The 12,799-nt window shown below is 42.6% G+C and overlaps 1 protein-coding gene across 1 annotated transcript in view; it reads right to left on the bottom strand.

Annotated features, from left to right (window-relative positions):
* rabgap1l (RAB GTPase activating protein 1-like) overlaps positions 1 to 12,799 on the bottom strand; it is a 102,939-nt gene that overhangs the window by 16,743 nt on the left and 73,397 nt on the right. Inside the window, 1 exon segment of the mRNA XM_080769797.1 lies at positions 564 to 656. Coding sequence (XP_080625923.1) covers positions 564 to 656 — 93 coding nt within the window.

Below are 12,799 nucleotides of genomic sequence, written 5' to 3'. Positions count from 1 at the left end.
GATGCCTATACTCTTATACAATTACTCAAGTAAAAAGACTTCTGCTTGTAACAAAGCATTTCTACATTGTTGTATTGATACTTTCACTTAAGAAAAAAGTGTGAGCATTTCGTCCACCACTGCACTACACCACTGTGCTCACTTGTTTTACCGTACTATTACCGGTAGTTAACACAATCTGGGCTCCCCAGCTCTAAATTAGTCCCTGATAAGCAGCAGTTTAGAACCCCAGTTCAATAACCAGTACAGAACTAATCAAGTTCATATCTTCTTTAGTAGGAACCTGAACATAATTGTTTTGTCTTTGTCGTGCGTGCATGCGTGCATGCATGCGTGAATGAGTGTGTGCGTGCGTGCATGCGTGTACATGCACATCCATATGCAGTTGTACACAGAACCAATGTCCTCACTGAGATAGAAAATATAGGAAATAAATGGAAATGTTGAGGACACATTTTAAGTTTTAAGATTTGGGTCAAGGTTAGATAAAAGGTTAAGATTAGGTTAAGAACTGAAATTACATTACTTGTATAGTGGTGACAGTTAGGGGGGGGGGGGGGTACCTGGTATCGGTCGATGGGGTCTTCCTGTTGAAGCTGACTCTCTCTCAGGGTCTGGTATTCCTTCTCAAACTTCTTCAGCTTCTTCGTAGGAACCTAGCGAGACGGATACAAAGTAAAATGTAAATAGACCTTTTATTGATCCCCCATGGAGGCAAATTCAGCAAACAGACCACAGAGAAGTTAGCTTTCATTTATAACATATTATCCAGAGAGAGTACAGGTTCAGTCTGTGACCTCTAGGGTTCCTTGAGGGGGTTCACATTTCTTTCTCAAACCAGCAAGTTTTTTCCTGAACTTGTTTGATGTGGTGGTTGTTTCCTATTATGATCATTTCACATAAGGGCGTTTGTAACAATTACGTGCCCTGTTTCTGTGCCAGTCACATGACGTGACCCACAATACCATATAAGAGAGGTTGTCATTGTCATTGATTATTGTCACCTAATGAAGGCCAGCTACGGCCGAAACATTGTGTCTCTGAATTCAATGTCTGTGTTTTAATACAATAATACACTGTGGAGCTGAAGCTGTGTGCGGACTTCTCTTTCTTCTCTGGTTCAAAATGGACCCATACAGTTCTGTAACTCTGAGAGTGTACAAATGGAACCGAATGTCCATTCGGTTTCATTTGTACACTCTCAGGCCCCTTTTCCACTGGGTTGAACCGGTTCGGTTTGGTTCCTGCCTAATATTGAACCAGTGTTTCCACTGAAAATGAATTGGCCTAAAAGTTGCTTCGGAACTGTAACCAAAAAATGGCCACCGGTTCTGTGAAAGAATCTAGAACTGAACCAATTCTATAACCAGTTCTTTTGGTGGTAAAGGGCCCTCAGAGTTATGAAATGAAGACATTTGAGAACCACTGGGTTAGTTTAAAGTCCTTTGGTTAGTGTAGTGTGTAAAGTCTCTCTTTGTTCTGTCTTTCAGTACTGTCACCATCAGCACTACTAACACACATATTCCGTCTCTGCTCCACTGAGGCTCTAGGCCAGTATTCCCCAAATAGTGGGTCCTGACCCACTTTGGGTCCTAATCCAAAGTGGGTCACACTCAGTCAGGACCCACCGAGCAAAAGTCCAGAGAGAAAAAGTGAAATTCATTTTTGGTGCTATATTTTTAAATGGGGCTTAAAGGAACACTAAACCCATTTTCAACCTGATCTTGATATAAATGCTCCACACTAATACGCATTATAAGATGACGCCATTTCTGTCTACTCACTTTGCTTTCGAGGAGTGCTGTGGACAGTTCTGAAACCTGCCTACCAGTGACGTCATCGATGGGAGATAGGAAGCAACCTTACAGCCTTTCTCTTCCTAGAAACGTATATTAGCGTGCCGAAAATTTTCATTTATTATTATTTATTTAATAAATCTTCTCTTCTGGCAAAAATATTTTTCAGATGGGTTGTCCGTGGTAAAATGCATGTCAATTTTGGCAGTCCTTGACGTCAAAAGGTTTAGAGCTGGTGAGTGGTCACTGAAGCCTGTGTAAGTTGCTTTATGCTGAGAAGACCAGCGGTCTAATGCAAACTCATACAATAAGCACAACATTCCATGACCCCTCCTCCACACGCACGCACTCGCGCGCACACACACACACACACACACACACACACACACACACACACACACACACACACACACACACACACACACACACACACACACACACACACACACACACACACACACACACACACACACACACACACGGTGGTCATTTTTCGGAGCTCTCTCGGAGTAGAGTTTATATAATATGTAGGTCATTTACAAACAGAATGTTGTCAAGTAGCTGCTCACATAATGGTGTAGAGTTACTGACCGATAGAGCTGAGTGCACATGAACACTGTAGACCATTGAGACAGAGTTCTCTGTGTGTGTGTGTGTGTGTGTGTGTGTGTGTGTGTGTGTGTGTGTGTGTGTGTGTGTGTGTGTGTGTGTGTGTGTGTGTGTGTGTGTGTGTGTGTATACGTATACATGTGTGTGTGTGTTTGTGTGTGTGTGTGTGTACATGCATGTGTGCGAGAGAGAGAGAGAGAGAGAGAGAGAGAGAGAGAGAGTTTGTATAATTTTTGGTATAAACGTCTGTCTGTCTGTGTGTGTGTGTGTGTGTGTGTGTGTGTGTGTGTGTGTGTGTGTGTGTGTGTGTGTGTGTGTGTGTGTGTGTGTGTGTGTGTGTGTGTGACAGCATGCTGGTGGTAATGTTATCTTTAGGGTGTAGAGTGTGTGCCATTGCCATGACGATGACGCTGGTGGCTATGCTGGGGATTACAGGTCGACTCTGATCACCTGACCTCCCTCTGAGGCTGTGTGTGTGTGTGTGTGTGGTGTGTGTGTGTGTGTGTGTGTGTGTGTGTGTGTGTGTGTGTGTGTGTGTGTGTGTGTGTGTGTGTGTGTGTGTGTGTGTGTGTGTGTGTGTGTGTGTGTGTGTGTGTGTGTGTGTGTGTGTGTGTGTGTGTGTGTGTGTGTAACAGGCACCTGAGGTAGAACTGTGGTAGAGTTATACTTTATATGCAAAGGATTTATATTAAAGCCTATGTTAATTTCTCAAATCATGTACTAAAATGCATTACATATAAATTCAAAGCAATTTCTCTGTACAACAACCCAACTTATAGAATTCTGGAAGAAAACAAAGGGTCTGCTCTTCTGGCTATTGTAGAATTGTTACAACATGAACAAAACAATGTAACCATGGATTTTACTGATGCAAACACGCTGTGAACATGCACGTTTATATTGATTTACCGATTCGGATCTATGAATCTTCACATACTCACAACACGTCGCAGACGCATTGTGAGCTTGTAGATTGGTTATTTTCGGAACACAGCTAGTACACTACTAGTATAAATCAGGGCCATCAGGGCCGGCCAAAATACATTTTTGGTGACTACATTTACTGTAGATTTAGTCAACTAAACGTTTATTCAAAAGACTATGACTAAAACAGAATTAAACAAATTGGTGTCAAAATGAACACTGCTTGCTCTATAGTGATTACTGTCTGAATATAGTGCTTTAACTTCAACAAAACAATAAAATAGATATACCAATCACGACACCACCTTTAAAGAACAATCACTGTGCACCTTGAAAAAATATATTTACCTAATTACAGACTGACTCAACACACCTCGCTGCTTGCATCACACCACAGGACTTGTTACATAAACCTTGCCACACATTGTGAATGTCCTATAAAGGACTTTAACACACGGTAGTATGTCACGATAAAATAGTTGACCTCATAACAAAAGACATATCCAAAGTTAACATTTTACACCGTCACTGAGAATGCACACACACATTCCTGAGCCAAACCTTCCATGTTTCATCTCTGTACTGATAACCCTGAAAACCTTTTCACGTCTCCGTGAAAGAGGAAGCTTTCATGACAAATCTGGAAAGATTTCGACTATTTTTGACAATATAATTACCGCCAAAAAAAGTTATGATTTTGTGCGATTTTGTGTTTTTAAAATGTAGTAGTAAGTAAGTAGCCTTGCCGAGCCATGGGGCCCATAGGGCAGGAGCCTATCTCCTGTTTCTGTAGCGTGAGACAGCTTGATGTACAAGTACACCCCCTGGACATGACGTTAGTATGTCACAGGGACTTACCCCTAATCCAACCCTTTCTTATATAATATTCATAATCGATATAAACAATTACAAATTGTATATCATATAAATCATATGATATCTGTATACATATACTCCCACACACACACACACACACACACACACACACACACACACACACACACACACACACACACACACACACACACACACACACACACACACCTCCCTAATGCACAATTTCTTTACCCAAGGCAACCCCACATGTTTTACATTTCACAACATTTCCCCAGCAGATTAGGTGTACCAGTGTAGCAGTGCCACTCCAGCTGAAGCTATGCTAGAGCAATTGTTCTAAAGCTACCTCCAATGGGTGTAACACTATTTGTTCTCTTAATTTCTTATTCACGTCTCACACCCCAGACTGTGCCCCGCCATGTGCTGCTCTGCAAAGTGCTGCGTTTCACTACAATTAACTACGAAATTATTACCCAGCATGCAGTGCGTGTTATGTGCGCACCAATTGTTTCGTCCGTTAGCCAATAACCTGAGCACACAAACCTCAATGCTTCCTGGGTCATAAAAGGTCAAGGGGTCAACTCCCAGCTTGTCTGGGAGGTCAGATGGACTGAAATGAATACGAGGGACATGCTTTCATTGTGTTCACTGTTCATTATTCATTCATTTGAAGACACTATGACGATGACATAATAGATGACTTCAAGGATCTCCTTACATGGCCATAAAAGGGACACGGACGGACAGACAGACAGACAGACAGACAGACAGAAGACAGACAGACAGACAGACTGATTTTCAGTTCTGCACAACCACTGGTCCGACCGACAGATTCTATAGTAGTAGCTCTAATACATTCAGCTACAGAAGAATGTATTACCGGAAGGATGATAGTTTACAAAAATGACTTCCTTTTATTATGTGAGCAGCTACTTGACAACATTCTGTTTGTAAATGACCTACATATTATATGAACTCTACTCCGAGAGAGCTCCGAAAAATGACCACTGTGTGTGTGTGTGTGTGTGTGTGTGTGTGTGTGTGTGTGTGTGTGTGTGTGTGTGTGTGTGTGTGTGTGTGTGTGTGTGTGTGTGTGTGTCAATGGGCGTGCCATTTGTGAACAAAGCTGCGTGGGATGGCAGCATGTAGTGTGTGTGTGTGTGTGTGTGTGTGTGTGTGTGTACACACTGTTCCATTGCTCCATGCACCTTCAGATGTGAAATGATTACTCAGATTAGACAGAGGAACACCCACAGCTTCAACTCTTTCTCATTTCAATTTATTACACAATACCCACGTATGGCTCTTTAGTGAGTTATTTCGTTTGGTTTCTCAGAATGTTTAATCTTGCTATAGATCTTTTATAGATGTTAGGGACTAGTGGAGAAGAGATCCAGTATAGATGTTAGGGACTAGTGGAGAAGTGATCCAGTAAAAGACAAGTCATTTTATGCTTGGCTCGCGGTTACGGTCCAAAAATAGATGATCTACAAGCTCACAATGCGCCACGTAGCTGAGCTTGTAGATCGGCTAATTTAAGTCGACTAAATACACTGTGGATTTAGTCGACTAAAATCTTATTGTCGTGGCAACAATCGGAATCGCTCAGAATCGGTATCAGCAGATACAGTATGACCCTGCAAATAATCGGAGATCGGATATCGGTCATAATTTCATAATCGTGCACCCCTGGTCCCCTAATATTTAGTCAACTAAAACTAGACTAAGAGTACAACATTTCAGATGACTAAAATATGACTAAAACAAAATGGAATTTAAATCAAACTACTATGACTAAAACTAAATCAAAATGTGCTGTCAAAATGATCACTGCCCTAGTGGATTCAAAAGTACGATATATGTCTTTGAAATGTAGTGGAGTTAAAGTCATAAGCTTACAAAAAAGAAATACTCAAAGTACGAATACTCAAAAGATTTAAGCATTAAGTACTCAAGTAAATGTACTTGGTTATTACTTATTACAGTCCACCACTGGTAGTGAGTACTACCAGTAGTCACTCCTTTCAGTCATTTCAACCATGCAGTGAAAACAAGTGAGGTACAGTTTAAGGACAGATTGAGTTAATCTGATTATAGACGGCTCCAGGGAAATGGAACTAGGCCCAATTTTAGACCTGACCTGGATCCCCAGAGCAGGAGATGGAATGGGTCCCACTCTGCAGGCACACAGAAGTGTTTTAAAAAGACAGACAAGATGCTTTTAGCCGTTATGGTCACAACCTTTGGAGCAACCTGCTGGATAAACTGCGGAATGCATGGACATTGTAACATATCTTAAAGGTGCTGGAAGTGATATTCTTGGGTTAAAACAAAAGGTTTTTTACTTTTCTTTGTTCAAAGTGAAAGCTCTATTGTTCTGTCAGTATTGCTTGCTATAGACTGTCAGTAACGTTGGTCTCCCTGTTTCTTCAATTCTTTAGTAACTAGAAAATAAAATTTCAGGTGTGAATTTCATTCAATCAGGAGAGGGAACACATCAGATTAAATTTGACTGTTCCAGTTGCATTTGTTTAACTTATTAAACAAATAAATTAAGAACATGTTCATCCAAAATCTGGAGAGACAGGGAGACCCCTAGCTGTTACTGAACAAACACCACTATCTATCATAATTTAGACATATATATTACACTTTAACAAATCCCTCACATCTCCTTTAAGACATACCTTTCTTCCATTTGATTTGCTTTTACTGTATTTTATTATCATCATCAGTAACTATTTACTTTCTTTTCTGTGCGACAGATGGGCGTTATAATCTCATGGAAAAAGTACATCATGTGTCAGTAAAAAAAACATAGTGTACATGCATGATACATAAAGTACAGTAAATAACACTATGTACAGTACATAACAGAGAAAGTACTGTCCATTATGGTTCATGTCCATACTGTTTACAGGGACTCATGTTGTCTGAACTGGTGATTAGAGGAACATGGAGGTCATTTGAGGAGGAACTGGGTCATGGAACTCAATTAAATGTCCCGCACGCACGCACGCACGCACGCACGCACACGTGCGCGCGCACACACACACACACACACACACACACACACACACACACACACACACATGTTTCAAAGAAGTGTCTGTAATTGAAACAAACTGTCAGTTCCAACTTCAGCACAAAGTGACCTCAACATCCCTTCTACAGAGATCTGTACTCAGGATAGACAGAATAGCAGAGCCCAGAGAGACTGAAGAACAGACAGCATACCAGAACACAGAGATAGACTGAAGAACAGACCGATTGACACAGGCGATAGGCCTGTCAAGCTTACTACATAATCACCTAATCGCAATTATTTGAGATTATGGAAATTATTGAGGGCCGCTAGCCCCTCCTATAAAAAGCTATAGTGTAAAGTCTGTCTGAACACAAACATTAAATGCCATTGACAATGAATGTAGAATTTACGTATGTGCCTGAGGAAATCGGTCGGTATATGTCTGTCGGTATGTCAGCACAAACCCTTGGCCAAATGGCCAATAAGGGACCACTAGTATTGGTGACGTAACTAAGGATGATAAGAGCGTTCCTCACTTCCTCATTTTACAACATTAGCGGAAATAGCTGGTTTATAAGATTATGTGAGCTTGTTGATCGGCTAAATCCACTATTGCTTTTTTTTGTATTGTTATTAACCCTCTTATTCCCAGCCTTAAATCACATCTTTTTGTGGCTTAGGCCAGATTTGGCGACTTTTTGAATGACAATAGAAAAATGTGAGATATGACCACAATGGCATGAAATATCTCATTTTCAAGGTGCATGTCTCTACTTCACAATGAAAAAGGAATTATGACTCTAGCATGTTCCTTCGTTGACTTATAAGCATTTTAGTACAACTTGGTTTCACTGTTCACTGAAAACCAAGGTGTATTAAAATGCTTATTAATAAATAATGGCAAATGCTAGAAAGAAGATTTTTATATCATTGTAAACTACAGACTTGCAGCTTCAAAATGAGACAATCTGTGACATTGTGGTCACATCTCACATTTTTAGATTGCCATTAGATTGCTGGCCAACGCCAGCCAATTCTGGCGGAAGCCCCATTTCTTAATTCATCATTTTTATGCAAAAATAAACTTCTGCGTTAAAATACAATCACGCCATCTTTTAAAGGCATTTCCAAGTAGTACCCCACGATATCCACCAGATGGCGGGAACGTACCATTATGCTGAAAATCTCTAAAATGTGTAAACTGGTATAACACTTCCTGTTCAAAATGACGTAAACATCCAATGAAAGATTGTCCCCTACAAGATAGCCTCTCTCAGTCGGAATGCTAGGCTAACAATAGCTTCATCATAAGTTAGTCTAAAACCACCCAAATCGAGCCCAGAAAGTCCCAAAATATCAGATTTTTTGCCGCGATTCACATAGAGACGGCGCGCGTGCACGATAGTGCACGATCGCGCGGATTTCGGCCGGTTTTTAGTAGATTACATAAAAATAAAAAATAAAATGCAAAAAAATCGGAAAAAAATGATAATTTTATTAATTTTTTTTGGAATTATTGTCTACCACGTCCACAACGTCCTTGGCCTTGAGGGATTTGTTGATAGCACGTCAGAAAACACGTCGTTGGCCATGAACCAGTTAAAAACTAGAGTGGTGCCCATTGGGCACTGGCCTATGAATGCCCCACCCAGATATTATGTCTGTGTCCCTTTTATGCCCATATATAGAGTTCTTTGTCAGGCATGCCCAAATATGGAGTCTATGCAGACGTCAGAATGATGTCAGAACAGGCCAGCTCCATATATGGACACTGGGCAGGGGCCCTGTCCAGAGCCCGGACAGAGGCCTTTTGGGGCGGTTCTGGACAACCATGGGTCCGACCGAAACCGGGCACTGCACTCCCTGTGGGGATGTGGAATGTGTGTGTCGAATTTGAATCGGTGGGGAGAACGGTTCTCGAGTTACAGATATTATGTCGGTGTCCCTTTTATGCCCGACGTCAGAATGATGTCAGATTTCTGTATGTGTCTCTCTGTGTCCCTTTATTCCTATATATGGAGTTCTGTGTCAGCCATGCCCAAATATGGGGTGTTGTGAGGTCAGAACAGGACAGCTCCATATATGGACCCTGGGCAGGGGCCCGGTCCAGAGGCAGAGGGCTTTTTGGGGCGCTTCTGAAGTTCTGGTTTTTCAAGTCGGTGGGGCTAGCGGTTCTGGAGTTACCGGTATGTGGATTACAGACGTACACACAGAGACTTGGTGCATTTATAGTTAAGATAGATAGATGTAATTTATTTGTTTATTTAGGTTGTTCATCAGATCTGCACCTGTGCAACTTCAAAGCCTAGTAAAAGCCAAACAGAAATGTTCTTTCTATTCATAATGTTCCAGCGTTAAATGACAAATAAACAAATCAAAAATCGCAATTATATTGTGTGAAAATTAATCGTTGTGTAAAATGTCCTAATGGTGACAGTGCTGGTGACAGACAGACAGATGGATGCACCGCAGGTGGTAGTGACAGACAGGCTGGCAGGCAGGCAGGCACAGACAGACAGACAGACAGACAGACAGACACAGACGTACCACAGGTCTGGGTTTGGAGGTGGCCACCAGGCGGGACAGCAGGTCATCTTCAGAGATCTGGTTCATCACATGGGCGTTGTACGCCACCATGATGGACACCTCTTCCATCATCCTGACCACACAACTGGAAATGGTACAAAAACGCTCTAGAAACTCCCCCGGAAATGCTTTGAGGCGCTCTTAAACACGGCGATCCACGAACCCCAACAACAACCGTTCCATCTGTGACGTGACGTGACGCCCCCCCCCCACACACACACACCCCCTGGCACTCGTCAACGTTCCACAAGTTCCCCAACACTCCAAGACATTCCTCAGTGCTTCACAAGTCTTCCAAAAACGCTCCACAAGTAATGCAGAATGTAATCCGTTGAATTGGAGACAAAACAAATCCAAGCTTGTTTACAAGAGAGGAGAGGAGATGGGAGATGAGGAGATGCGAGGAGACGATTAGTGCAAGAAGATGGAGATGAAACAGGAACGACGCTAAAAGCAGCGGAGGAGAGTGACGTCAGAAAGACAAAGAGAAGGAAAAAGGATACGGAGAACAGAGGAGAACAGAGGGAAGGGCAGAGAACAGAGGAATGTCAGCAAAGCAGAGAGCAGAGGAGTGTAACGTGTACAGGAGAGGAGAGGAGAGGGGAGAGTAGAGAGCTGTTGACAGCTTCAGTGTGAGAGCTGCACTAAAGCCACTGACTGCACTACAGCGTCTCCCTGGACACAGGCCACACCCCCTAGACACAGACCACGCCCCCTGGACACAGACCACGCCCACTCAGAGGAGCAGAGAACAACACCTGTGTTTTCCTCCTCCTCTCTGTCTCTCTCTGAGGAGGAGGTTCACTCTGCTCCTCTTTATCTCAGCTCTGTGTGTGTGTGTGTGTGTGTGTGTGTGTGTGTGTGTGTGTGTGTGTGTGTGTGTGTGTGTGTGTGTGTGTGTGTGTGTGTGTGTGTGTGCGTGTGTGTGTGTGTGTGTGTGTGTGTGTGTATCTGTGTGTCTTGCTTCTACTCTTCTCAGTTTACACTGTGGGAGTCTGATAGTGTCTGTGTGTGTGTGTGTGTGTGTGTGTGTGTGAGGGGAAGTGTCGGGGCTGTCTGCTTGAGCGCAATGGTTCCGCACGCACGCACACGCGCACGCACACACGCTCACACACACACACACACACACACACACACACAGACCCTCTTCTTCAAGACATGATGACAGTTAGATAGCGTTTGCAAATTAATTGAGAGCATCGCCTGTCTGTCTTCCTGCCTGTCTGTGTTTACACAGTATTGCCTACTGTATGTCTATCTGTCTGTCTTCCTGCCTGTCTGTGTTTACACAGTATTGCCTACTGTATGTCTATCTGTCTGTCTGTGTTTACACAGTATTGCCTACTGTATGTCTATCTGTCTGTCAGGATAATGCCTAATTTATGCTCCATTCATCGTGTGATGAACATAGCAGACATACAAGCTCACAACACATATTGAGAGCTTACAGATCTGCTACAGTATGTGCCGGTGTGCAACAAAGTAGGAATGGGGCATAAAAGTTGTCCTGTATGTTGTGTATGTGTATTTCTCATGAGAATCAACCATCACTCTCATTCGTCTGCTGGGGGTTTAAAATGAAAGCCCAGTTCGCAGCAATGATATGCAACACAACTCGTCCCAACTTGCAACCAGTTCCAAGCTACAACGGTCTGAATTGATGTTGCAAGTGGTTGCAGTTGCAACTAATTGCATTGCAACCACACCGCTGATTAGGTGTGGTCTGGGCTTTAAGAGGCTGTGAAACTTCAAATTCTTTCTTGAGTAATCCACAGTGCGCGCGCATGTATGTGTGTTAGTAGTTTGTCACCTGGTGAATTCCTTTTGTGCGTTAAGCTGCTTTAAGGTCAGCTGATCTCAGTTAAACCACATCACGGCAAAAAAATTGGCAAAGCTAAAGAGCACGACTTTCAGTATGGATTGGCTCAGTTCAGTTTGGTTCAGTTTGCACTCTTTTCCAGCAGTGTTCTGAAGCCAAACGAGTCTGTGGCGCCCCGTTGCGTGACAGAGTTTATTGAACCGGTTTGTTTTTGTTTTTCACTACAGTGGAATCAGACTACACCTCGTGTTTGGCTATTTATTACTCTTTCTAAAATTATTTGATTTTATAGTATAGTTTGTTGACTGCAGAGACAGTATGTCCCTCAGGAAACTAGTTTCCCAGGTGAAACCAATATACTATCTAATAATAATCTGTACATTGAAACTATAGGGTACCTGATAAACAAGCCTCTTAGCCTCATTCTTAACATTGTGGTAAAGAAAATAAACCTAAGTAACACAAATATGGGAACGAGTGTTTCTGTCTGTCTGTCTGTCTGTCTGTCTGTCTGTCTGCGTGCGTACAGTATGTGAATGTCTCTCGTCCAACAGCAGGTCACTCTCTCTCTTTCAGAAAGAAGGTTATGAATGCAAGGCTTTCATTTTGCTGAGTCATTCTTACCTGTTCTACACCTTCACCTCACCTTCAACTGCTCGCTCTCTCCCTCTCTCTCTCTCCTACTGTTCTCTCTCTCTCTCTCTCTTTTTCTCTCCTCTGTCTATTGGTCTCGTGCACCCTCCTTCTCCTTCCTCTCTCATCTCAGGAACAGCGTTTTTTTCTCTCCAGCCCTTTTCATATCTCGCTCCATCTCTCCCTCAGTGCGTGTGTGTGTGTGTGTGTGTGTGTGTGTGTGTGTGTGTGTGTATGCACACGCGCATACGTGATGTATATGCCGTGTTCTACTCTTGCTGCGATTGCAAAAACGGTTCAGTTAGTTACAGAATGACACACTGAGATAAACACCCATTACCCAAGACAGGATATCCTGTAGAGAGAGAGAGAGAGAGAGATGGGTGGAAGATTCACTCTCTCTAGCATTCTCTACAACCCTATTCTGAACCTCATTCTGACGTTCTGCGAAAACAGCACATTTACAAACTGGTCAAACTGCAACATTGGCCGCGGTTACATGAGGGCTTTTCATTCCGAATAAAAACTTCAGAATAAAATAATTCGGAAGTAATGTTTTTTGCGAGT

This window comes from Protomyctophum bolini (assembly GCF_963924005.1).
Source record: "Protomyctophum bolini genome assembly, chromosome: 8".
Taxonomy (NCBI): domain Eukaryota; kingdom Metazoa; phylum Chordata; class Actinopteri; order Myctophiformes; family Myctophidae; genus Protomyctophum; species Protomyctophum bolini.
The sequence above is the reverse complement of the archived record's forward strand: the minus strand, read 5'-3'. Positions and strand labels throughout refer to the sequence as shown.